A 27781-nucleotide genomic window follows, 5' to 3' on the forward strand; every position below is an offset into this window, starting at 1 on the left:
TAGTTGTTCTGAATTATAATAAAAATGCACCTCTGTGCCCCTTTGATGTCATTTCAACAATCCAAGAATGGCTGCATGTATTTGAAGGACTTCTCTTTATTGTTCTGTCTTCACTGACATTAATTTTCATTGTTTACGGACATCAGGAGATAATTGCAAACAACTAGGGATCCCAGGTCCCCCGGTAGGGGTGGGAGATCCCCCGCTCCCACCCTCCACCACCACCCTTCCACCACTCAGCTGGCTGGCGGGGGAGGAGAGGCGATGGAACAGGCCTCCTGGAAACAGGCCACACTGTTTGGGGCCCAAATCGACCTGCTGCAGAGCATAGGAGTGCTCCTGGCCCCTATGCAGTGATATCACTTCCTGGAAGTGGGATCTCCCACCCCATGCTCTGCAGTGGGTCGATCTGGGCCCCAAACAGTGTGGCCTGTTTCCAGGAGGCCTGTTCCATCGCCTCTCCTCCCCCGCCAGCCAGCTGAGTGGTGGCAGGGGGGTGGAGGGTGGGAGCGGGGGATCTCCCACCCCTACCGGGGGACCTGGGATCCCTAGTGATGTCCTACTTCCTGGGATCCCTTCCTGGAAGTGACATCTCCTCACTGCCTTGGGAGCATGCGTGTGCAAAGCACATGTGCGAACACAGCAAGAAAGGTAAGTGCCGCTTCTGCCCCACCAGGAGGGTAAGGGGACCTAGAAACCCTCTGAACAACCTACGCACTCGTTTCCACTGCTAAGTCTTTCCATGTACATTGTAAAACACATTGTAAAACTGCACAATATAGTGATGGTAGGGATCACATGCACAAAATATGCCTTAGAAGCTGCACACAGATCTGGTCGTCCTGTGGTTTGTGTTGGATACTGTAGGAGAGGTTCCAGAAATCCACGTGTAACGCCCACGAGCTAGTTTGTTTAGCCCAATAGGGAGAAGTCAGAGACTGGAGCTAAGCAGCCAAGGAGAAGGATGATTGCTTGGAAGCCTGATAAAATTATATGTGCTCTTATCTCCTTGAATAAGGTAACTGGAAAGACATCATATGTGAAAACTAATGAGTAAAAAAAGGAGGGGAGTTAAATTTAGTTTGGTATTATTATTGGAATCATGTTATTATTGCAGGGCTGTAATTTTTAAGCTGAAGGCAGAAGCCTGGGTTCCAAACTTTCCATATCCAAGGGATATGGCCCTTGGCAGTTCTGAAAGTTGGATTTTGCTTAGCCTGAAGTGGTGTCAAGAGACCACCAGTTACTTGGCTTAACTCAAAGTCATTATTGGCTGCAAGTTTTAGTTCTTTGTTGCATCTATGTGTTTGGTTGTAAAAATCTAGCTGTATTGGTCTGACTATTGAAAAGTTTTGATTTAAAGGAATTTCTTAATTTACTTTTGTTTTGCAAGTTTGGTTCCTAATTTAGCCCTGTAGAACCCATACAAAAACACGTTACGTGAGCACAGCCCAGTGGCTGGAAATGGGCAGTTAGGTGGTCCAAGGTGGCTGTTTAAGCCCTGCGGTGTGGACTACAGATCTGAAACATGCACTCTGCTTACTGTTGTGGAGACCAAAAGCTGATGAGGTTATGATACTTCCTATAAGCGCTTTGGACTTGAAATACAAAATGCCAATGGAAGGGAAAATCCTCAAAGCCTTTCCTCTTCCTCCTTCATTTGTATGAGCTACAAAAGTTCTCCAGTCAAGGGCCTGCCCACCCCCTTCTCAACTTGCTACAGTTCTCTGCCATTTCTAATCCCACCACCAGCCTGCTCAGATGGCTGCATCTTGACACATTGTGCGCCTCTCATTCGCATCTGCTTCTGAGCCAGCATCATCTGTTGTCTTGTAAAATCTGACACTAATACAGGCTGAAGAACAAGAGATTTCTGTCGATGAAAGTGGAGTGCTACAAATCAGGTCGCAGTCAGGGGGCAGCCAGTCTCCGGCCCTGTCTTACCTCCAGTCACACATTCCATTTGAAAGGCAGGAGGGGAATGTGTCTGGGCAGCTGCTCTTCACAAGGTCAAGCGTGTCTTGGCATTTGTACCTAGCTAATTAGTAGAACTCGTTTTTGACCCTGTTTCCAAGCCTCCGGGCCAGATTCCAAAGTAGCATCTTAAATCAGACCTGAACTTAATTATAGATACTACAGAAGATACAAGCCTGTCTCAGATTAGAACCATGCAAATACAAATTCCAAAACATTACACTGTTTTACTGAGATCTCTGTTGAAGTCAGTGAAGCCTGATTTAAAGTTAGAAAAGAGCAAGAGTCTAGTAGCACCTTGAAGACTAACAAAATTAATGGTAGGGTATGAGCTTTTGTGAGTCACCGCTTACTTCTTCAGATACAGTTAGAATGTGAGTCCATCTGCCTTATATCTTGGAGAGTGGAGTGATTTCAGATGCTGACTGACAATAGCTGGTGAATGACAATAGCAGGCATGATTGGAGAGGGTGGGGTATGCAGAGGGGTAATGGGTGTGGAGAAATCAGCATTAGTAATGAGACAGGAAGCCTAGGTCTTGAGTCAGTCTGTTTGGATGCATTGTCTTGAGCTTCATTATCAGTTGTAATTAAGCAATCTCTTAATCTCCCTTTGAAATTCCTCTGCGGGATAACTGCTTCTTTTAGTTCAGCGACTGAATGTCCTATAAGATTAAAATGTTTCCCTATCTAGGCTTCCTGTCTCATTGTCATTCTCCATCTATAATTGTTCGGCATCTGTAATCACTCCACCCTCCAAGATATAAGGACAGATGAACTCACATTATGAAGAAGTGAGCTGTGATTCTCAAAAGCTCCTACCCTACCACAAATTCTGTTCATCTTCTAGGTGCTACTGGACTCTTGCTCTTTTCCAGTGCTACAGACAAACTCAGCTACCCACTTTGATTTAAAGGTGATACTGATGGAACAGAAGAACTTACTGGTGTGCATGCTTCTAGCGCCTTGTTATGCGGAGCTGCTACATGTGAATGTAACAAAGCAAAACAATTAAAACAAACCCACTTAAATCCACAAAAACAACAAATAGTACTACAAACAGTAGATAACCAATACCAAAGTAATACTAGCTCTTTGGGCAGTTCACCAGAGATCAGTTAAGCACGTAACCCTGGTTCATGAACTACAAAAAAGCTGTTCCCGAGTAATTCCTTCACCTTTTTTCCTCTCCTCCATGCAGAAAGCAATCAGGGTTTTGTTTTGCCTTGTTTTGTTTTTTTAAAAGAGGTCCTAACTGTTCCCGTATTGGTCTCTAATATCACTTTAGGAGTAGCTTTGTCATAGTATTGTGATATGTGGTGCACTTTTGACATTGTCCTTTAATTTTATTTCATATATGTTGATACTCTATAAAAAACCCTGAGTGTGATATTTTGATAATCCATTACTACCAACCCAGAAACTGAAACATAAATCTTCTGTTGTAATAGGCGAAAAGATGGATTTTGGTTGTTTCCTGAAAAATGTTTGCATCCATTTAGAATCACTATTAGAAAACAGATAAATTTTTACTTAACTTGGACTTCTTTTCCTCAGCTTCCTTAACAACTCTTCCGAGACTACTCACTCTGTAATATCAGAATGTTGTTACTGTATTTTTTATATTCCTTTTCTCTTCTGTTGGCATATTTACGCATATTGTGAACTTCTTTTCATCAGTTTGTTTAACAGCTCTTCTGGGATTGCTTCTCAATCTGTGATATCTCTTATATATAAAAGGCTAACCGTGTTACCAACGACTCACTTTTTATCCTGGCACAGGTGCACTGAGGGGGTATGTGGAGTGCGCCTGCGCCAGAATGAAAATTCAGCAGCGGCAGGCCTCTGAGGGCCTGCAGAGTCAACAGGGAGGCGGGTGCACGGAGAGACCTGCCAATGAGAAGCCTGTCTGCCTTTCTCCCTGCCCGGCTGATCCATGAACAAGGGGGGGGGGTACTGGAGCCCGCCAGTGACCCACTGCTGCACTGGACAGCCTGTAGCGGCCAGCTGCTGAGTGGCCTAGCCCAGCAGCCCTCTGCAATGTGAGCCGGCTGGCCAGCACCCACTGCTAGAGCCCATTGTATTATGATACAACAGGCTCTTGCACTAGTCTAAAACGTTGTTGCTGTATGTTTTTATATTCCTTTTCTCATCTATCGGCATTTTAACATGAAATTGTTACACACTTAAAGTCGTGTGTCCTGCTCAGATCTTGAGCCTTTCCTCAGGCTCAGTGGGCTGGGAATGTTATTCAGACTTCAGCTCATTAGAAAGAGAAGTGGACAAGCCCTCCTTTTCCCTGAATCCCCCCACCCTCCTTCCCCAGTCCTAATAACAATCTGCTTAGTGGCAGCTAAGACAGTGATAGCCTCAAGTTGGAAATCACCAAAAGTACCTACACTGACAAACTGGTATTCAAAGGTTTGAGATCATTACATTATTTTTAAAAATCACAGATGATATTCAACAAACTGATCTATTGCCCAGAACTACAGGATTTACTGAAAAATGGCTCCCCTTTTTTTAACACATCACCAAAAACGATGTACAATCAACTAATCAATCATATCCTGCAGGGGATGAGGCCAACCACCTGTCCTCTGGACCCCTGCCCATCCTGGTTGGTGAAGGCCAGCTTGGAGGGGCTATGGGACCATTTGGATGCCATTGTTAACATCTTCCTGAGCTCTGGGGTTTTTCCAGGAGCATTAAAGGAGGCGGTGGTGCAGCCCCTCCTGAAAAAAACATCTTTGGACCCCACCAACCTGTCCAGTTACCGCCCAGTGTCGAACCTCCCGTTCCTGGGCAAGGTGATTGAGTGGGTGGTGGCGGTACAACTGCAGGAAATCCTGAATGATGCTGTAGTCCTGGACCCATTCCAGTCTGGCTTCCGTCCTGGCCATGGGATGGAGACGGCCTTGGTTGCCCTCACAGATGACCTTCGCAGGCATCTGGATCGAGGCAGGTCGGCGCTGCTTGTGTTACTCGATCTCACAGCAGCATTTGACACGGTCGTCTATGATTTGTTGGCTAGCTGCCTCGCCAACGTGGGGATTAGGGGGGGCAGCCTTACAGTGGCTGGTCTCCTTTCTCCAGGGTCGGGGACAGAGGGTGGCGCTCGGGGGAGATCTATCGCCCCATCACCCCTTGGTGTGCGGGGTTCCCCAAGGGGCGATACTCTCCCTGGTGTTATTTAACATCTACATGCGCCCCCTCACCCAGTTGGTGCAGAGGTTTGGGCTGGGCTGTCATCAATACGGGGATGACACCTAGCTTTTCCTGTTGATGGACAGCCAGACACGGGCGCAGACAATCTGGCCAGAGCTCTGGAGGCTGTGACAGCATGGTTGAAACAGAGCAGGCTGAAATTGAACCCAGTGAAGACGGAGGTCCTGCAGCTGGGACGGGGGCTGCCAGATGTTGGGATCCAGCTCCCTGCCCTGGATGGGACACCATTGGCCACTTTGCCAGTGGTGAAGAGTCTGGGCGTGCTCCTGGATGCCTCCCTGTCGATGGAGGCCCAGGTCACGGCGGTTGCCAAGTCTGCATTTTTCCATCTCCGTCAGATCAGGCAACTTGCTCCCTACCTGACGCCCCAGGACCTGGCTACAGTGACCCATGCAATGGTCACCTCCAGGCTAGATTACTGTAACTCACTCTACGCTGGGCTACCCCTGGGCCTGATCCGGAAACTACAACTGGTCCAGAATGTGGCAGCGCGGGTCCTGACTTGTATATCCTACCAGTCACATATCACACCTGTCCTGCGCCAGCTGCACTGGCTTCCGGTTGAATTCCAAATCAGGTTCAATGTATTGGTTCTTACCTTTAAAGCCCTGAGTGGGTTGGGACCGGCATATCTTCAGGACCGCCTCTCCCTGTATGTTCCCCGGAGACCACTTTAATCAGCGGATAAATGTTTACTGGTGGTCCCCAGCCCTAAGGAAGCCTGCCTCGCTTCAACCAGGGCCAGGGCCTTTTCAGTCCTGGCCCCAGCCTGGTGGAATGCTCTGTCAATGGAGACCCGGGCCCAGCGGGACATATTATCGTTCCGCCGGGCCTGTAAGACAGAGCTGTTCCGCCAGGTGGTTGAAGGGGGCGGTGCCATGTCAGCCTCCCACCTTTGGGGTGTGGGGGGTTCTCCCCACCATTGCACTTGGTTAATTTATCTCGTTATTGTTTTGTATGTTGATTTTAGTATTGTTGTTTTCTCGTTTTTATTGATTTTAACTTGTTCACTGCCCAGAGCCCCTGAGGATGGGCGGTATATAAATTGAAATATAAATAAATACAATATCAATCATTCTTAAATCTATAACTCTAACCACCTGAATTCATCCAGCTCTTAATAAAATACCTACAATAAACTACTGTAAGCTTCAAATTGATAGTAACTCTTAATGCAGCTCAGCTTCTTGAAAACTCTTCAAAACAATTAAATCCATCAGTCCTCATGGCTTAACAGAAAACGGAGAGAACATTTTAATACACCCAAAGAGATATGTAACAATACTAACAACTTCAATGTACTATAATATGATTAATTTTATTGTTGTTTCTGTTTTTATAAAATGGATAAAGTATTTTTTTTAAAAAAAGAATGGGTTCCGCACTGCAGCTGTAAAAAGTTTCAGTTCGTTTGTTTCATGGTGAAGTGAAATTTTATGTGGAATTTGTAGCACAAATAGGCTGTGTTTGAGAAACAGGGATGAATTGTAGGGCCAGCAACCTGTGGCTGCGGGTTGGGGACAAATCAAATAATTCTTGCAATGGGTTTTGCCTCTGTCCAGTATTGAACCTGTCAAAACTCACTGGGTTCCACCCCAGCAAAGGCTGGGTATTTTCCACTCATACCCACCCAGAGTCGCTGGCTTCTCCCCAACGGCCAAACCTTCTAATTGAAAGAGGGGGCAGCTCTAGTCACTGAGTTTATATTTAGATTGCAACAGCATAAAACTGTACTTAGATCCTGAAAAGCTCTTCAAATTAACAATCCATTCCGTTTTAAAGTGGAAATGCAGTTATGATAATTATAGAATATAACAACATGATGGAAAACAATAACAGCATTTAAAATTCTCATAACTGATTTCAGCTCATTTTCCTTCTCTTTGTTTCTTTAGCACTGGGACAAATAATGCTGTATGTAGATGGGATGAACGGCGTAATAAATCACAATGAGACAATCCAGTGGCTATACACTCTCATTGGGTCAAAGGTAAGGAGAAGCCCATCTGTCAGCCGTTTGAGGATGGTACCCGACATGTTAAAATTGTGTACGCACGAGCAGATTGAAAAGCGGCCATAAAGGCAACAGCAAGAAATTTTGTTATATTAGACAGGCCTCCAATAAAGCTGGCTCTTCTCTTTTTATTTCAAACGGCATATGATAAATTTCCAGCTGCAGCATATTGCTGGATCACCCCACTCTCTCACTGTAAACACTCCGAATTCTGCTTCATTGGACTCCTGGAACCACAGTAGCCAGAAAACTTACAGCTGTCTCTGCATTACCTCCCAGCTTGCAGTAAGAGTTCAGCACGTGGCAAAGAAGCTTGGAAGTACTCGCATGTATGATCTGGCTGCATTGGGGGTACATGGGCAGGAGCTTTTCTCTCTGGGTAGATCCCCAGCAAGGAGAGGAGTGTGAGGGGCAGTGTCGTGTGATGAACTACAACCTGGAAGACCCAGGTTTATACCCCTCACTCAGCTGTGAAATTTGCTGGGTGACCCTGGACTAGGCAACCCCTCTCAGCCTAACCTTCCTCACAAAGTTGAGAGGATAAATTGGGGAAGGGAAGTGCCCCTTTGGATGTGCCCTTTTCTGTGCTGTAAAACAAAACAAAGCTGCTCTTTGTCAGACTGGAACTCCCTCAGGTTGGTGTCCAGGGCAGTCACGGCCTCCAGTGTCCTTTCGAGGCAGACCTCAGGAGACGCCTCAGTTGCTGGGGGAGGAGGGGGCTTCAACTCACCCAGCCCCCTAAATTCTCTTCCAGTGACGTAGAGGTTTGGCCTTTCCTCCCTGGCTGCCTTTGAAAAGAGCCCCTGAGGGCAGGATGGCCCCAGTTTATCCACTGCCCCGTGACATGGGGCAAGGCTCTGTGAGGTGCCACCAGTAGGGGAGGCTGGGTTCCCAGTGCAGCCCTCGTCCTCTTCCTTATCCTGTGCAGGCCCATGAAGGGCAAGGATTCTGCCGGCCTCAGCCATGGGGGGACAGCAAGTGTGGCTTGGCCACGCCACCCCACTTCCTTACTGTGTTGTGGGTTGGTGCAGATGACTCAGGGAACATCCCAGGCTTGCTTCCCTGGGCAGGGGCTCTCCCAGCTCTTTCTCTCATGCTTCTGGGGGAGGCCTGGGTGCTGAAGATGCTGGGGCTGCCTGGGCTGTCAGCAGAGCCTGCGCCTCCCACTTAGGAGCCTCCTCTGCTCAGGGTTGGGGCCCCAGAGCCTCCAACAGAGAATATATCTGGGAGTCCCAGGGAGCTCCCATGCGTATCACCATTAGCATTAGAACCTTTCTCCTTATGCTGTGACTCTCCTTTCCTTTTAGTTCCTGCCCCGTTCCATGCTAAACAACTTCCTGATTACATTATTAATATTGCAGTTGTGCAGTTTATACACACCAAGTGCTTGTGACTTTCTAGTGAGGGAATCCTTGGCGCACAGTGGCCTCGGTAGTTTGTGTCTGATGACTCTTTGGCAGTTGCTGGGGTGAGCTCGTTGGGAAAGGGGGAGACAATGACCATTTCTGCACATCCTTACAGGGATGGCCCTCTCACGGAACACTGGCAGCTTCCCCCCCCCCCCAATTCCAGCCATCTCCGTTTTCAAAACAGTTGCAGGCTGCTCGGCTTCCGTCTTTTTGGGGCCTTTTCTGGGACCGCACTTTCCCTGGTCTTTTCTTTTGCTGCGGGCTGATGGAGCGCTTCTTCTGTGTTCTTGGGCGTGTGAATGGTTAATGCACTCTGAGGAATTGTCTGATCACAACCCAGCTCCTCCCCCAAAGCTATCAGCATGTGATCATGCATGTGCAGAGCCAAAAAAACATTTGAAAGGGAGGCAGATGCCAATGACAAAAAATGCCCGACTTCCCCTCCCAAACCGCAAGTTAAGCACTTTTGGGGAGTGTGTGTGGAGGCTGCATTTTTGAAGCGACTCAGCAAAACACACACAAAAAGTGGGCAAAGAATGGGAACAACCAGCTGAGTGGAAACGGCCAACATTAAGAGACCACTTGGCTGACAAGGCGCCAATAGCTGGCCAACTGACTGTAAGCCTGAGGAATTTGTACTTTCAACATGGTTAAGCGTTCCTAATCTTGTACTGCAAGTCACCCTCCTTTCTCTTTTTCTTATTAATATTGATAAAAGTATGGCTGTAATGTTTGTTGAATTGGGTTATTACAGTTTGTCTTAAGACACCTGAAACTCCTTCCTGGCATCGCACATAAAGAATAATCCTTTTTCAAAGTGATAGAAGGTATTTTTAGAACACTAGAGGGAATGTACACCTACATTGATAACAAGGTGGATTAAAGCTTTCTATCTTGTATAGTGTTTAATTCTCTTCCACCTTACCCGATCCTGTATCTTAGGGATTACCAGAGAAGAGACATGTGGATACCTTGGGTGATGGACATTAAAGGGGCCTAATTGTCAAGCACAGAATCACTTGTCATTTGTATCCTCTTCATGCCTGTGCAGCCAAATAACCCTTTTACTTGACCTACAGAGGATACATTGCCTGCTTTTGTGCTTCAATAATCAGCATCTTCTAGAATGAAATTATTGCAAGAACTAACTGTAAGATTAATTGGGTTCATGGGCAAACATGCAAGGCACACAGATGTACCTAAGTTGTAAGTCTCCACTAAAAACATCTCGAACCATTTTTTCAAAACTATCTATCTTCTAAAAATTGTAAGTGGTACATTGGCAGATGCCAAACACTGAGGAGGAGCAGCAGCTGCAAAAAAGTAAATATACAGCCAGGCAGATCTGAAGTCAATTGGATGCATCTGAAGCCACTCGTCTGCAAATGATTGGCTTTCTGACTGTGACCTTTGAGCCAAACCGGTGGGTTATTGAGCATCCTTCATCCATTTGACACATAAGGCCTCTTGATTTTTCAGTGCCAGGTTAAGACATACATTTTCTGAGGCATTTCTTTGACTTGTTGATAGTGTGTGTATGTGTGAAATGTTCTGCTCTTTTACTGCTCTGCTGACAAAGGTTCTTATTTATTATAGGCTATTTGATGGCTGGTTGTTGTGGATTTTCCGAGCTGTATAGCCGTGGTCTTGGCATTGTAGTTTCTGATGTTTTGCCAGCAGCTGTGGCTGGCATCTTCAGAGGTGTAGCACCAAAAGAGAGATCTCTGTCTTTTGGTGCTACACCTCTGAAGATGCCAGTCACAGCTGCTGGCGAAATGTCAGGAACTACAATGCCAAGACCACGGCTATACAGCCCGAAAAATCCACAACAACCATCGTTCTCCGGCCGTGAAAGCCTTCGACAATATTTGATGGCTGTTAACTTTGCTGATATTTAAAAGTTTGTGCTGGTTTTCTTCTTGTTGATTATATATATATATATATATATTTATTTGTTTCAGGCTCATTGTGAGTCACCTTCAGAACTAAGTATAGCTTGGCATCAAAATAAATAGCTATGCCTTCGGTTATTCTGGTGTTTTCTTTGGTGCATATCATAGTGAAACAGCTGTAGGTTTGATCAGGCATATGGACTGGCTTAAAAGAAAGTCCTTGTGCCATTTCAGAAAGAAAAAGACAATAGCCCTGATTGTTTTAATTATTTTAATTTAATGCTTTCTATTTATATACTGCCCTTCGGGACAATTTAACACCCACTCAGCAATTTACAAAGTGTGTTATTATTATCCTCATGACAATCATTCTGTGAATTGGGTGGGGCTGAGAGAACTCTAAGAAGCTGTGAATGACCCAAGGCCACCCTGCTGGCTTCAAGCGGAGGAGTGGGGAATCAAACCTGGTTCTCCAGATTAGAGACTCATTGCTCTTAACAACTACACCAAACTGGATGATGTTTCAATCTTGGAAGACACATTAGGTTGGATCCTACCAATTTCTCACTTGCTCAGGAAGGAAAAGGGATAATCTCTCTTGATTTGCATCTTCACTACAGCCTCCCTCCATCCCACATGACTTTTTGTCCATTCAGGTCTCCCCAGTTTCCCATTAAAGCCTTTTCAGAGGTGAAAAGAGGCTGCTACGGGAAGGCAGGAAATTATACATTTCTGTCAGCAGAATAGCGATTGGATCCAATGCCTAAGTAAAGCTGGCTGGAGGATACAACATCTAGCCCCCTCCCTCTGAGAGCTGCCCACCACTGTTCTTAAGCTGCTGCTATGTTCAACTGTACTGTTGCACTATTTGTTATTAACTGTATTGCCGCCATCAAGAAAAAGAGTGCTGCTATTTTTATATTTTGTATGATGCTTTTAAATGTTTTATATGGAATGTTTTAAATGTTTTTTAATGCTGTTATCCACCCTGAGCCTGCTTGCGGGGAGAGCGGAATACAAATACGATAAAATAAAATAATAAAATAAAATAAATAAGGATAATATTAAATAATTTATTTTGATATTGTTTCTCTTATATTTCGCGTTACTGATTTGCTTTCATTTTTTAACCCAGCAATAATGGCCATTCTGCTTAAGACATTATAAGAAGACTACCCCCTGCAAGATAAGTGGTATATATAGGATAGTCTAAGTAGACTGTCCTGTGCCGCCAATACTTCCATGGTAGCAGATGAGATATCATAACAGCACATGAATGCTGTTTTTTGAGCCCTTGGGAAGCTCTGTTGGAGAGAGACAGGAAGGATCACAGGGCATATATATAGCCTGCAGCTAAATCTTCCAGGTTTCCTGTTGCAAGCGACACGGAAGGCTTTTTTAAATATTTGGAGACTGTGCCTAAAAATTTACATTATATTCTCCTTGTTATTGTTTAAATCCATACATTTGGAATACTGAGAGCAAAACGAGAGTCCCCTCTCCCCCCGCCAAACCACCACACACATACAAACCATGACCTAACTGTCAGCCGAGCAGAATATTTGAAGTCTTCTCTCTTAATAGGATCTATGCTGTTCTGTTTTTTTTAAACAAAAAGAAAGCTTTCTTCCTGTATGTTTGCAACTGTCAAACTAATATAGTATGAATTTTTCTCTGGAAAGAATTTTAAACAACACCAAATCTTCATATTTTTCACAAGAACACATAATTATGCTCTGCGTGTTTGGGAAAACAGCATAAACAAATTTTATTCTATGTTTCTGAGTAATATTCCAATGAAAATTGTTTGATTCTTATTGGCTTTTTCCTTTGTCACTTTCAAATTCTCACACTCCTAAATTGCTTTCCTTTTTTCCATTCTAGCATCCAGTTCTTTGAGACGAAAAGGCATAAACATTTTGTATTTTGTGCTTGTGATCCCAAAGAAAAAAATGGAGGGAAGCGTTGTTTTATCACATATTCCCTTTACCCCTGAAAGCACAAAATTTATCTTAGTGCAACTGAGGAGGTGAGGAGTGAATAATAAAGAAAGGCCAGGCTGTCAAATGGATAAAAAGGAGTGGGAAGAGAGGGAAAATCAAACTCGATATCCCACTTCAAAACCCCTCCCTCAAACTTGGTAAGCTTTAGGGGACTAGAGCTTTTCTTCAGTGCTTCTTTTTTCTTTTGACTGACTTGTATCGCCAGTCAACATTCAGTGTCTCCTGGAGCCATCAAGCCATTTAGGGTAGAGGCGGGAGGATTAGGTTAATTTACAAAAAACATATATTTCTTCATACCTGGGAAATGCCCCATGTAGAAGCCTCAAACTTGTCTGCAATTCATGTGGTTTGGTCACATTCATCATCATTACAGGAGCCTGTCACTGCTGTCTTAGAAGGAGTGGCTAAGGGGGCCCGTAACAAAATGTGGTCTTCTAGCTTGTCCTTCATACATGACTTACTTTCATCCTTTTACTGATGCTCCGTATGGGGGAAAGGTTATTGATTATATAAGGAGCCCTGCAAAAAGAATCCACTACAAGTTTTTGTTTGTTTGTTAAACTTTATTCAATAAATGTACAAATTACAGCATTTATTAAAACCATACCAAACAATCCACAGTGTTGTTGCAGATCTAGTTTTCAGGAGTTTGGGGTTTAAAGAGCCATGTTGCTGTTTCAGAACCCCAAAGTTGGCCCTCCAAACCCTGGAGTGCTCAAATTCTCCCTGTGTGGACACTGCCGTATGGCCTGGGGTTGGAATGCAGCAGCAGTTTCCCTCCTGGGCTAAAATGAAAAGCTTCAGACTTGAAAGGCAAAGCTTCAGAAGCAGCTCTCTGTCACTTTAATCCCAAGCATTCATTTTAGCAGGGCTATGGGTCTAACTGACTGCAGCCACCCTCTTGGTGCCTTAATCGCTTTCCTTCATGCTGTCGCTGGAACGCTACAGCTGTAGGATCATTCCTAAGCTGAAAATCAGGGCCTGGGTTTCGAAAGCCCCATTCTGTTGTTGTTGTTGTTGTTGTTGTTGTTGATGAATACTTGGGGACTGATACTGTTTAGCATTTATGGGCTTCTATGGGGGGTATATAGAACTTATGCCTCAACACCCCACATCTCTCCAACAGCCCTATAGGGAAATTTTAAGTTGCTAATCTGAGGATAGAGTTTCTGAGGGCGGCAGCAGTCTGAAGCCCCAATCCTCAGCTCACTGTTTTCAAAGAATCGTGTTCTTATATAGGACATGACTCAATGTCAACTGCACAAAGACAAAAGTAGTGGTTTTCAGGAGAAAGCCCAAAATCTCCCGCTGGAGCATCCTTGGCAACCCAATCCAACAATGCAGCTCCTTTAAATATCTAGGGGTAACCTTTAAAGAGACTCTGAATTGGAAGATACATCTTGCGTCGGTTAAATCCTCAGCATCAAGGATTGTAGGGCCAATCATACATTTCTTTTATACAAAGGGGGGGGTCGACTGATAGATCCAGCACTGAAATTATTTAAGAGCAAGGTAGTCCCTCACCTCCTATATGGAGCTGAAGTGTGGGGTTGGAAGGAAGACATTCTAACCAGCCTTGAGGCAATCCAAAACCAGTTCTTGAGACGGATTTTGGCTTTACCCAAAGGTGCTCCTGCCACCCTGACGAGGGCCGAAGCAGGACTCCCCTCCCTTAGGGCGCAGGTGCACCTTGCAGTTTTAAAATACTGGAAAAGGATCAAATTTTCCAGTTCTGACTCCTTAAGTTGCCAATCAGTAAATTACTTACTATCCAAAGACCCCACATGCCCTGGCTTTCTATCCACCATTTGCCAAAGGTATACCATCCCGGATGACCTGTTAGGGGTCTCAGCCAACAACCTCCCACTTAAGGAGTGGATCTATAAGTCAGATGCAGTGATGGATCGGCTATCAATATCAAAATCTAAGGCAGCTCCTTGGTATAAACTAATCAGATTTGACCATTTAAGATCTCCCTATCTAGCCAGTATCTAGCCATTACAACCTCAGAGTGTCTTTCACTGCTCTGCGCTTCCAGATGATGCAGGCAGCTCTTTTGGCAGGGCGTTATTCTCACACCCCTATGGAACATCACACCTGCATTTGTGGATTACCTACAATGGAGAACCTTTCCCACTACCTACTTTATTGTCCATTATACAGTGTACCCAGAACTAAACTTTTGGCTAGAATCCTATCAGTGACAAACACATACTCTGAAATCGAGACGATTGTGTTTTTGTTATCTGACACCAATAATCATGTGTCCTGTAATCAAAAAGAGTCCAGTAGCACCTTTAAGACTAACTATAGAGTCTCTCAGTTTGCACTCGCAGCCAAAAAGATAAGATCTAAGGTGGTACTGAATGAGGCTGTTTTGTGACCCCTGGGATAGTTTGGCACACTGTACTGTTTTAATTAATTTTAGTAACCTATACAAACTGATAAGAGATTTAATTGTTTATTAGTCAGTATTTGGTGAGTTGTGACAGCCTGTGGTTACAGACAATAAACTCTTTTGACTTGACTTGACTTGACTTGACTTGACTATACAGGAATTTGGCCCTAGCACAGGGGGACACGATCAGATTGTTCATTGCTGCTTTGAAGAATTTATTTATTTTATTTTTTCATTTTATATACCGCCCATCCCCAGGGGCTCTGGGTGGTGAACAGTTAAAATCGATAAAAACAAGAACTAAAATCAATATACAAATAATAAAACAAATTAACAAAGTGCAGTGGTGGGGAGAACCCTCCCCCACCCCAAAGGTGGGAGGCCGACATGGCACCGCCCCCTTCAATCACCAAATGCCTGGCGGAACAGCTCTGTCTTACAGGCCCGGCAGAACGATAATATGTCCCGCTGGGCCCGGGTTTCCATTGACAGAGCGTTCCACCAGGCTGGGGCCAGGACTGAAAAGGCCCTGGCCCTGGCTGAAGCGAGGCGGGCTTCCTTAGGGCTGGGGACCACAAGTAAATATTTATTCGCTGATCGAAGCGATCTCTGGGGAACGTACAGGGAGATGGCAATGAGGAATGAGGGCAAATTTCAAAATAACCTTGCAAAGCAGAAGATCAGGGCTTGGAAAGCCCCATTTCTTTTCCATGCTAGATTTTTAAAAATGGCTTTTGGTGCTCTGAGTGCCACAGAATTGGCCTCACAAAAGTGCCTCCCCCCTTTTCCTTTATGAGCCTGTATAACTGTTCTGCTCTGCTCTGCTCAACAGAGGGCCAAGCTACAAGTGACGAGTTACATGTGAATGGCAAGTGAACAGACTCACATGTCGATCAAGTGGAGTGCAAGTGGAGCACAAGTGAACAGGGAGGAATACATGTGAGTCTGTTCACTTGCCATTCAGATGTAACTCATCACTTGTAGCGTGGCCCTCAGCAGTTCCTCCCAGCTGTTCCCTCACTCTGGCTGGCTCCTCTGGCTGCCAGTCATTCCAGTGCCTTCCTGTGATTGCCACCTCCTTGTGGAATCAGAGTCCACTGAGAGAGGAGGAGGCTTTCCCAGAGTGAAGGAGGCTTTCCCTCTAAATGGCTTGTGCGTTGGCAGGACTCAGGAGAGTATCTGACTGAAGTTCATTTCTGAGGCATTGATACTATGGGTGTCCAGGGAAACATCTATGCACATGAGCTGCTTTCCAGCCCCCCTCAAGATCCACGCTAAAGTCGCCTTCCTTCTGCCATCTCTCATTCCTGAGAGATGCTGGCTTAGGTCTTGCACTCGTTTTAAAAGCAACCACCCCCATAAGCAGTTGTGAGAGATCTGCTGACAAAGCAGGGAAGGAGGGTCCAGGATTCTTGGAAAGTTTCCACATCAACAGAGAGGGGGGGAGTTCTCAGGTGGGGGAGGTGGGTTCAGGGTCAGGCTTATAGTGCAACCCTAAGCAGAACTACACCATTCTAAGACCACTGACTTCAGTAGAGTTGGAAAGGCTTAACTCTGCCCCTGATTGCACTGCTTGCCACCTTATTGAACTGAGGTGCCTGTGGATAATTCAGCCCAAATTCCCATCCTTCTCAACCAAGAACCTGTCAACGAGGAAGGCTACTGTGAGGGGCGCTTCTGTGTTTTGCAGAATGTGAAGTTGGGGCATTCCTTTGGCGGCTCAGTGCCCTGATTGCTGGAAAGCCTTGAGGAGCTGCTGGCTAGAACTGGAGAAGGCTCTTGTTTCCTGCAGAGGCTGCGGCCTTTCAGCACGGGTAGGGGGGTCCCGCTTGCCCTGCTGGCCCCCCCCCTCTCTCTGTGTTGTTGCGAATGTGCCCTGAAACTTGCTGGCGAGCTTAGATAATGGCAGAGAGAAGATGGCCTCTGCCCGAAGTTGGGGTAGCGGGGTGGTCAGGAGAAAAAGATAAACCCTGATGGAGTCATGATAGCAACAGTCTTTGCATGCTAATTCTTTCTGTTTGTTTTCATCTGCCAGTAGATTGAGATTGTGTGTTTGGCTGTTTGGTATGCCAGCTTGATTTTTCGCATTTCCATCACTTACCCTGACCTTCAGAAACAGCAGGACAGGATTTCTAAAAAATACATACTACATGTATCTGGTTTACAGCATCCCGTGCTCTGGGAAAGTCCTCCGTCCTCCTGAGCCTGGGTTACCAGAAGGGGGAGGGGTGTATATATGGGTGACCCGGGAGTTTTTTTGCTTTCATTTTTGGCATGTAGGCCAGCCACTTCACGATTAGAATATTGTATCACCTAAAGGCAGAGGTAGGCAAGTATGGAGGGAACTATTTAGGGCATCTTTGGATTCATTTTTTAAAAAGGATTCAGACCAGTTAGTGCTGTTAATAAGCTAGCTGTAGTTACCATAGCTGTTGGCTTTTGTTAAGTGTGAGCTATTTGTATAGCTCAGAAAGTTTATTGTTTCTAATCATATCCTAGGAGCTTCATTCTGTTCTCTGATGGCCTGTGTATAACTTGGATGCTGATTAAGGCTGCCACCTTAAATGGAGAACTCAGTAGTAGAGTAAGTTCTTAGCTTGCAGAAGGTCCCACATTCAATTCCTGGCATCTCTACTCAAAGGTTCTTGGTTGGCATTACCAGTTAGGGAATATCTGGGTTAGATGGACCTCAAGGCAGTTTTATATGTTTCCTTCCTGCCCTGTTTGTGATCCCTTTAAAACCCTAGCTGGCACCTAATTTTCCTCAATGGCGATACTTAGAATTGCTGAAGGAGTCAAGGGACAGCAACATTGCTCTGACCCGGCCTCCCTCCCAGTCTATATTCCAGCATCAGGTAGCAAGACTGCAAATGCCAGACCCTTCTGAGTGATTGCTCCTCTCTTCTCTTGCAGTTTCGCCTGGTTGTAAAGACAGCACTGAAGTTGCTGCTTGTTTTTGTGGAATATACAGAATCCAATGCACCGCTTCTCATCCAAGCTGTGTCTGTAGTAGATGAAAAAAGAGGTGAGTCTCTAATATGCTGTCTGTTTATACCTGTGACTTGAAAGGGGAAAATGCCATCCATTGGGGGGGTTGCTATAACAAACTTACACTCTGGGTGAAGAAAGACAGGCATTTCTTACTTATTATTGTGGGGATAATAATAATAATGACTTATTCATTGCTCTGAGAGTCTCTGTACACAAGATGTCTTACACGGGGATGCTCAAGTGTAGGGAGATGCAATGTTAGCAAGGAAGCGTAGTTTAAAACTACCTCTCTACAGGAGGGTAGTTTGAATAGACAGAGCCAGTGGAGATTGCTCCTCAGAGAGTTTGTTAATTTCATCTTTGCCTCCCAAAGGCTTTGTCAATTTCACATCCCCTTCTGGGCAACTGAGGTGGAACCTAAGCAGCATTCTGAGCGTGAAGCTCACAGCTCAAAGGCCAGTACGCCCAATCCAACTCGGAACCATCCCTCAGTTCTGACATCCGAACCAATGCTAGACCCCATGAAACCCTTGGTTCCTTCCCAGGGTGCGTGGTCGAAGTCGGAATCTAAAAAACGCCGCTCATCCTCTCATGAGGATCGAGCTGGATCGGAGCCCACACCTAAAAAGAGCAAAGCAAAGACGAAGCATCTTCAGAAAGTGTCTTCAACGCCTTCACACCATCGCCATCATTCTTCATCCTGTGCCCCTTTGCTTATCATTGAGGAGGAGATTCTTCACCCACCACTGACTCCATCGCCTCCACCCACCCCTCCCCTGCAGAGGAAAGAGGAGAGCATGGTGAGATCCGCCAATCTTTCTCACCGGGTCCGAACTCGGTTCCCTGCCCACCTTCAACCTTGGTGGTGATTTCTTCAGAGCCAGTAGCCCCCTCATCCTCGGTTTGGAACTCACCAGTTTTTCAAATGTTAGTTCCGGGTTTTCAGCCGCTGCCTGCTTTGTCACCTTGCCAGCTGACAAACCAGCTTCCACTCCTGCTACATCATGTAAGATTGAAAATACCTACAAGCTGCAGCAGAAGGATTGTGCTTTTCACACATCCTCGTCTCTCTTCACTCATCACCAAGGATGTGCAATCTAGACACCGCTATGGCTCTCGTTCATCCCCAGTGGATAAGGAAGGCCGAAAGCTGGATGCCCTTGGACGGGAGATTTATTCCTCCACAGCTCTGGACTTCCGAATTGCAAACTATCAAGCCATCATGGGCTCATATAACCTGTTCCTATGGGACTGCCTATCAAACTATATGCAGGACTTGCCAACTGAAAGAAAGGCACTTATTAAAGCGCTTCAAGGGGAAGCTACAAGACTTGCCAAACAGCACATGGCGGCTGGCCAGCATGCAGCAGATTGCTCAGCCAGAGCTATGGGCTCTACGATAGTCCTTTGCTGACACTCTTGGTTATGTTTGACGGTTCTACCTCAGGAGAAACGTAACAAGATAAAAGGTTTCCCTTTTGAAGGCTCATCGTTGTTCTCAGAGTGCACAGATGAATCTCTTCAACAAATGAAGAAAAATCAGCAGACAGCACGATCACTAGGGGTTATTGCCCCCCCCCCACATCAACAACAACAGTACCCATTCAAGCAGCGTTATCCGGCTCGCCCCATTTACCAGCACCGCTCAAGGTACTCATACCAGCCTTACCAGTCTTACCAGCACAAGCCGTATTCCAACTACCCTCGTGGAAGCACAAAACGGGCTGGCAAATCCAGGTCAAGACAACTACAACTAAGCTCCCCGAAATCGGAGCAGAACCAAAAACCCCTTTTTTGACTAACCTCCACTATTTGGAGACAGCCTGTCCCCCTTTGTGGAATGTTGGGCAATTTCCACTGATTCTTGGGTTCTCCAAATTATTCGTTTTGGTTACCATTTACGTTTTACTAATTACCACAGTTGTCCTTGCCCTGCAATGCTTCGATGTGTCCTGTAGAGGTTTTTTCACCTGTGATCCAGGAGCTCCAGGAGCAATCCAGAAGATCCCACCTGCAGACTCTCCCCGAGGGTTTTTCTCCAGATATTTTCTGGTGGAGAAGAGAGACGGTGGTTTCCGTCCTGTACTGGATCTCTGTCAGTTAAATTTGTTCATTAAAGTTGAAAGATTCAGAATGTCGACTCTCTCCAGTGTCTTACAATTTCTAGAACCCAATAACTGGTTTTTGGTTATTGATCTAAAGGTTGCTTACTTCCACATCACCATACATCCTGATCATAGGAAATATCTCAGGTTTTATTTCCAGGGGGAGGTTTTCCAATATGCAGTTCTTCCTTTCGGCCTCTCCTCTGTTCCCCATGTGTTTACCAAATGCTTGGCGGTAGTGGTAGCCTACCTGAGGTCTCGGGGTTGTGCTGTTTACCCTTACCTGGACGACTGGCTACTGGTGGCTCGTTCCAGTAGTCATCTCCAGGAGCACATAGACGTTGCAATTCAAACCATGTCCAGACTTGGCTTGATAATTAATTGGGAAAAATCCATATTGACCTCCACTCAAAATATTCAGTTTATAGGGGCTAGGCTAGACTCCACAGTTTGGAGTCTTCCTACCTTTGGACAGGGCACATTCCCTACAATGCCTGGTTTCTCAGTTCAAGAGTAACCGCTTCCAACAGGTCAGACTAATTCAAAAACTCCTAGGACTGATGGCATCTACTACCAGTGTTGTACCCTTTGCCCACCTCCATATGAGGCCACTGCAAAACTGGTTCATATGTCATTTTGATCCCCTTAGGGACCGACAGGGAAGAAAGATTTCTATCCCCAGCATGATAATTAGATCCCTCGATTGGTGGTCCTCTGAGACCAACCTTCTCCAGGGAATGTTATTTGGTATCCAAATGCCGAGATTGCCATCACTGCGGTTGGATCTGCAGTTCTTCATTCATTCTTGGCTTGAACATCTCACACTCACCTCCATTGGTGAATAGCTTGCTATACTCCCAATGTGGGGCTGCACTGAAGACGAAAGATGAAAATAGTGTTGCACTTACTTGTAACTGTTGTTCATCTAGGTCTTCGTGCAGACACGCATTCCCTCCCTCCTACCCTGCTGTGAGACCTTAAAAAAAAAACTTACAGCGGCATGGGAGGAACTGAGGGAAGAGGGGTCACTCCACCCAGCAACACCATTTTCAGCAGGAACGCCCCACGCAGGCATGTTGCTGTGGCGAGCACCCCCTAGCATCTGAGAGCTTGAAAAATCTTTCCGACGGCTGGCCTGCGCAGTCCCAATGTGTGTCTGCACGAAGACCTAGATGAACAACAGTTTCAGGCAAGTGCAACACTGTTTTTCACATCTTGAAATACAAACGTTGGGTGTTTTGCCATAGTTTGGCTTGCCTAAGGTGGACCCCATACGCAAAACTTTGTTTCTGTCCATGTATAGCTCTTGCTTATGTTATTAATCCCCTTCTGCTAAGTAATGCCAGCCACACATTATTTATTTATTTAGAAAATGTATATCCTCCTCTCCAGAGATTGGCTCAAAGCAGCTCATAAAGTAGAAACAGCACAATCAAATCATAAAAGCAAACCACAAAAACAGCATAACGTTCAGCAGGTCATCCCAGATCAACTGAACTCAATAAAGTTCTTCAGTTACATTGCAAGAAAAAATTAGGAAAGAATGCAGTCGAATTACTCAGGCAGATGAGTTCCCCTACAGACTACAGGTGAAATCGTATGCATCAGTGTGATGTATTCTCAAGGAATTAAATAGTCATTCTAGAAAAAATTCGTATGTGTCAAAGGTGGGGATGCTGAGAGATGCCTTGCCCAAGCCAACCAGTAAACCCATGGAAGAGCACTCCTAAACACAACTTCATTCAGCATTCTTACCATGCGGTCCTATGAATAAGCTTAGACTGGAGTAACTCTGGAGAGAACTGCACTGTTAGTCCTGACTCCTGAGCACAACTCAGGAGCACCACGGTTGAGAGAATAATTGCCACGTCACCGTCTCCATGAAAGAAGGCAGCATGCAACAGGTGGCAGTGCCACACTGAATTTTCACAAGGACACATCTCTTCCTGCAAAAGTGGGGCCTTTGAGTCCCCCCAAAATAGTTCCCAACAGATCCCGTTTTAATGTCTTTGCATACCCACATCAGTCACTACATCAACACCTTTAAAAAAGAAAAACAAAACTCCTCCTTGGTGGCTCTGGGAGCCTGTCCAGTAGAGACCACAGAGTTAGCTGGTTTGATGATATTCTCTGCTAATTAGTATCAGTTGATAAGAATGAGCGTGTTCTTCTCCCATTGTCTTGTGATGAGAAAAGAAAATTTTAAAAGGGATTTTGTGCTTGCACTGTCACATTGCCTGTTATACGTTTTCTCCCTTTGAATGTTTTTGTTGTTTTGTTTGTACAATTTTTCATTCTTGATTTTGCTGCTAAGAGACACTACTTTGGTGACACAGCTTTTGACTCTTTTATCCAGAGGAGTTAGCCATGTTAGTCTGTAGATGCAAAAGAGTCCAGTAGCTCCTTTAAAACTAACCAACTTTGTTGTAGCATAAGCTTTCAAGAACCACAGCTCTCTTCATAAGTGATGAAGAGAGCTGTGGCTTTTGAAAGCTTATGCTACAATAAAGTTGGTTAGTCTTAAAGGTGCTACTGGACTCTACTATTTTTTACTCTTGTAGTCAGTGTGCTAATGGGCATCCTGAACTTTAAAGAGAGCAGGGAATTTCTCTTTGTGAAATTGGTGCTTCATTTGCTGAATTCCTTCAATCTGGTTGAAGTCAGACAGCGGAAGTCCAAGGAGGGCTGCAAACAGTAGCACGCAACACACTACATCAGGAAGTGCTGAAAACGTCTTATAAATATCCTACAGCAAGGGGATTCTTTGAAACCGTGGGCTGTTTGAGCTGGATTTCTGTTTTGAATTAACAACTCTCCAGTGAAGCAGTACAGAAATGGGTCCTGCTGCTCACGTGGTTGTGAGTACTGTGACTGACAGGCAACCCCAGTATTCCCTCTGCCTTCTAAACCCACCAGAATTCAGCACCTGTTCATATCTCAGCCAAATGCCCTGAACTAATAGGAAGATGGGGTCGGTTGACTGCCAGTATCTCTCTGTACATCTTGATCGATTCTTCTTCAGGCAAGGCCAAGAACCCATGCTTTCCCCCAAGCTTCCTTAAAATAATAAAAGAACTGCCATTAATACAACATGTCCAAAAAAAAATTAATACGTCTATACAGCTGTTAAGGAGATAATTTGCCAGCTCTGAGTAGGAAAATTCCTGGAGAATTTGGGGGTGGAGCCTGGGGAAGGCAGAGTTTGGAGAAGGGAAAGGCTTCAGCAGGATATAATGCGACAGAATCCCCCTTCCAATGCAGCTGCTTTCTACAAGGGAACTGATCTCTGTCACCTGGGCCGTTTCCAGACGGCCCCCCGCCTCGCGAAACGTCGCGCGTCGTCGCGCGTCGTCGCGCAGAAAACGCGAAATATCGCGTTTTCTCGCGCGAGTTTTGCGCGACGTCGCGCAAAACTCGCGCGAGAAAACGCGATATTTCGCGTTTTCTGCGCGACGACGCGCGACGACGCGCGACGTTTCGCGAGGCGGGGGGCCGTCTGGAAACGGCCCTGGAGATCAGCTGTAATTCCAGGAGATTTCTAGCCACCTCCTGGAAGCTGGCAACCCATTCAAGAGAGGAAATTCTTCATGAGTTCTGTTTTAATTTTCTTGTATTGCTTGGGGGAAGGGGGGGTTACCCTCACACTGAGGCCCATCGTATGCACACCCCAAAATCCCCCAGCTCAAATGTCAGAGGCGCAGGAATCAAGTCCATCAGGTCTGTTCTTAAAACTAGGTTCCTCAAGCAAGGCAGGAATTCTCCTCGGGTGCCTCCAAAACTGCCCAAATGTCCCAGGAGAACCAGATGGTCCTTTCTAACCTCTGGACTCATATTTGGGGGGGGGGGTTGCATGAAGAGGACACTCTCCATGTGACAGGCCTGACATCAGCACATTTACTAGTAAATGTTATGATTAAGGAAAAATATATTTGAGTGACTCGCTGATTTTATGGACCTGTGAGCTGGCAACTTATACTGGTCTGAATGGGCTAAGGCACAGACCATTGAAAATGGTGGCGGCAAATGAAGTATGAAGAATGGCTGACTGTCAAGGGAAGTAGTGCATCCAGCAGAGGGAAGCAGTACATTTCTTATTTCTCTCGTTTCACATGTGGTCTCCCTCATTCACCGAAGAGTGGAAGAGGAATCAAAATCTAGGGTGCCGTTCCAATGAGGAGGCTGTAGGATGCTTTAAAGGGAGACCATTAGGGAACAAAGAGGAAGTGGGTTATTTAGCTTTTCACTTTTAAAGAATCATCTCTGGATAGCTTGCAAGAGCAGGTTGTGTCAAGGCAGGTAAGCAGCAAGAATGCCTGTGCCTTAACTTTGCTACTTGTTCCTGGACAATCTGAATACACCCCAGTGGTAAATTTGGTCTTGGAAAGCAGCCCTGTCTTATGCAGCCTTCCTGTATAGCTAAGGTGGTAGGCTTGCTAGAGTTCCTTCCCGCATTCACTTGCATGCTTTGATTTTCTTATCGCTCAGTGAATTGATGAGCTGCAGTTGACTGACTGACAGGGCTGTCTCCATTGAAAGCCACTGTGACTGGAGTGGTATAGGAGGTGCTTCTGTAGTTAGGCCTGTTATGACTCATTCACATGTACAAGCAATTACTTGACATGAGACTTAGCAATGGATGAGTATGCGTGTGTGAACTGGTTCACAGACTTGGCCTTTTTAAGCACCTATGGAATAGTAGGCTACTCCAAAATGATCAATTCCGTATAGAATGTAATCTCCTCCATATTTTTAATCTGTAAAGTTCCCTGCACATTGATGGTGTCCACTAAAATAACAACAATATCAGTTTTTCGTTCACCTCTCTGTGTTGAATAAAGCATTTTCTTAATGCAGTTGGTCCAAACAGACTAACTGCTAGGGATCTGGACTTTTTCTTTCTCAACCTCACTTCATCTTGGCCCTGAGTAAACTTTGGTGTGCATCATAGCCCGCTTCCCCAAACACAGATGGGATCCCTACATTCATCATGCCTTCAAGATATAAGCATCCCAGAGGAACAAAGTAGTTTACTTGTGATTTATTTTGGAAATAGAGCGGCATGGTTAGGTATATTTGAAGCTGAGGGCAGTCAGGCTGGAAGCCTTTGCAGGCGAGAGTGGACCCAGCTTCCAGGGTGCTCGGAAGGCACCATTCCTGGCCCAGAGGGAAGGCAGGAGGCATTTCCCCTCCTAATTCCTGGCAGACCAGCTCCTCCCCCCCCCCAGCTTAACTCTGCAGAGTGGATGCAGTGGCCAAGAGAAGGAACTGAAGGAGCCAGGAGAGGGACTCAGGCTCAGAAAGCAGCCCCAGCATCTGGGTGTGATGAGAAGTGAGCTGGCCAGGCCACAGGGGAGTGGTTAACTGGGACTAGCGTTGTAAAGAAGCCAGGTGCTTAAAGGGCATCTTGCACGTTTCTGGTGTGTTGACTTGTCTGGAGCACGGTGGAAAGAAGATGGCAACCCCCTCCCTTGGGGGGCATAAGTCCCCTGGCCCGGAGGTCTCCACACAGACATTCCAAACACTCCACACAGCATTCCAGTCTGTCCAGATTCAGAGAATTCCAGGAGCTCTAGAATACTTTCCAACCTAGTAGATATTATTCCCTGTGCACAGATAGGTCGACCACACCCATGTGGCATGATGGTGTCATCACAGGACAGTGAGATGCTTCATCGGTGGGCATGTGCAGAATAACTTTCTGCATATCAAGACCCTTCCAGTGAAGGAGGCATGGATTTGAGTAAGTTTCTGCTCCAACGCAATTCCATTCCAATTCCATGCACTGCAGATTTGCAGGATTTCACCTGTCACAGTTTGGAAGATGAGTTTTCAAGATGAGGCTGGATGAATATTTGTCAGGGATGCTTCAGGCTCATCCTGCATTGGGCAGGGGGTTGTACGGCCCCTTCCAACTCGGTGATTCTGTGGAAGCATATCTAGTCCTTCATTTTTTGCTGCGGGTGTGTGGGTGAGCAACTGGCAAGCAAGGGCAATGTCAGTCCTTGGCAGGTAGAATCCCCAAGTTCTCCACAGCAAACACGCAGGTGCATTGGTTGAAGTAACTCAGTGCATAGCTCCACAGGGGCCTCCCCCTTCATGATAGCCCAGGGATATGAGGGCACAGCAATGCCACACCCACGTGCATGTGGTTGACCCATCTGTGCACGGGGAGTAATATCTACTAGGTTGGAAAGTATTCTAGAGCTCCTGGAGCTACTTGGTTGAAGTAACTTTATTAGAGATCCATCAAGTTCAAGGTGCTCAGACAAGTGAAAATTGGCAGAAGTGACGTAACTGGGGTTGGTGATGTTAGTTATAGGGAACGTTCTCACCGTCAGGATAAGGGCCATTAAAGTTTTGGGTGCGAAAGAGCCGGGGGGGTGTCAGGGAGAAGATAGTTTAGGCTAGACAGAACAAAGAATGAAATCATCTCAGTTCCCAAGAAAGATACATTTCGAGCTGGCCACAGCCAGCCTTCAAGGACACTTCTGGAGGCAGCGGGGAAAGAGAAAGTAAATACTTGCGAGATAACCTACTGCCTTAACATCAATAAGAAACTTCTCATGCCCTCAGAGGACCAGCACGTAACACAGAAGCCATTCATGGCAGATATGTAGACAGGTATATATGACAGGCAGCTTATGGTGAAGTTGTATACCTGCGGACAGCATGCGCCTCCTTCTACTTTCTTGGCCATGTCCTGGATGCCCCTTTGTGGGTCAAGAGCCATGATCAAGTACAACTTGTGCAGAGTTGCAAAAATGGTGACATTCTAGTGCCAAACATCTTTTTATACCAGTATAGACTAAAATAACAAGAATTCTACTCAAACAACCCTTTTCTACAGATTCCTTTGCGTTATAGCACCTTGGTGGGGAAGATTCCTTGTACATACTTCCTACGTTATAGTCCACACTTCTTTGCAGTTACTGTGCAGCCCCACATACGGATTTGTTCCTTGGCAAGTCACAGGCAGAATGTTCTAGAAAGCTTAAGTTGGGAGGAAACACTTAGAAAACAAGTAGTCTGTCTGTTAACATGTTTCTATCATACAGCATGGATTAAGTAATTAATTTGTCATGTTATTGGCAAGCTGCTTCTTTACAACTGGCACAAGTATAGGTCAGAGTCATATAAACACTCTTTTTGTTTCCAGTCTCTTTCTCTCTCTCTTGTTAGAAACTACAGGAAGGCATTTCTGGTGCAAGGATATCATTTCTACTCATCATATGTCTTCTTAGAGCCACTGTATTTATTCTGTATGTCTTCGAAATATTTGTGCAACTGCCACCACCACCACCCCGCCCCCGCATTCGTAGAACATATCTGTGGTTTTTAAAAAGAGTTTGACCACAATGTATTATCTCTCGTATTAAATATTAAAACAGAGTAATATTTGTACAGAACTAAATCAGAATATCTCAACAGTAAAAACTTAAGAGAAATATACCTCCTTCCTTGTTGAAATTTGATCAGAGAAATCCGATGAATGATAATTTGGCACCACAGAGTATTTCATGAAAGCAGCACCCCCAACTTGAGTTTTCCCACCCCGTCCCATTATGGCAAGGAGCACTCGGCACAGGGTGCCTCATCATCAAGTTGTGAGTGTCCTTCCCATATGTCATTGGCTGTTGGTGGTAGAGGGAGAGGGACTCATAACAGATGGTGGTTGTGTCTGGGGGGGGCGGGTTTCCACAAGGCAAATGAGAACTTTGCTAATAGGGTAAGAGGTTGATATTTAGATTGGGAGCATGACATGGAGAAA

At 45.5% G+C, this 27781-nt stretch overlaps 1 protein-coding gene across 1 annotated transcript in view; it reads left to right on the plus strand.

Moving 5' to 3' along the window:
- FHOD3 (formin homology 2 domain containing 3) overlaps window positions 1-27781 on the plus strand; it is a 472076-nt gene that overhangs the window by 279686 nt on the left and 164609 nt on the right. Inside the window, 2 exon segments of the mRNA XM_054990826.1 lie at window positions 7097-7191; window positions 17831-17942. Coding sequence (XP_054846801.1) covers window positions 7097-7191; window positions 17831-17942 — 207 coding nt within the window.

Source organism: Eublepharis macularius, chromosome 11, assembly GCF_028583425.1.
Source record: "Eublepharis macularius isolate TG4126 chromosome 11, MPM_Emac_v1.0, whole genome shotgun sequence".
Classification (NCBI taxonomy): domain Eukaryota; kingdom Metazoa; phylum Chordata; class Lepidosauria; order Squamata; family Eublepharidae; genus Eublepharis; species Eublepharis macularius.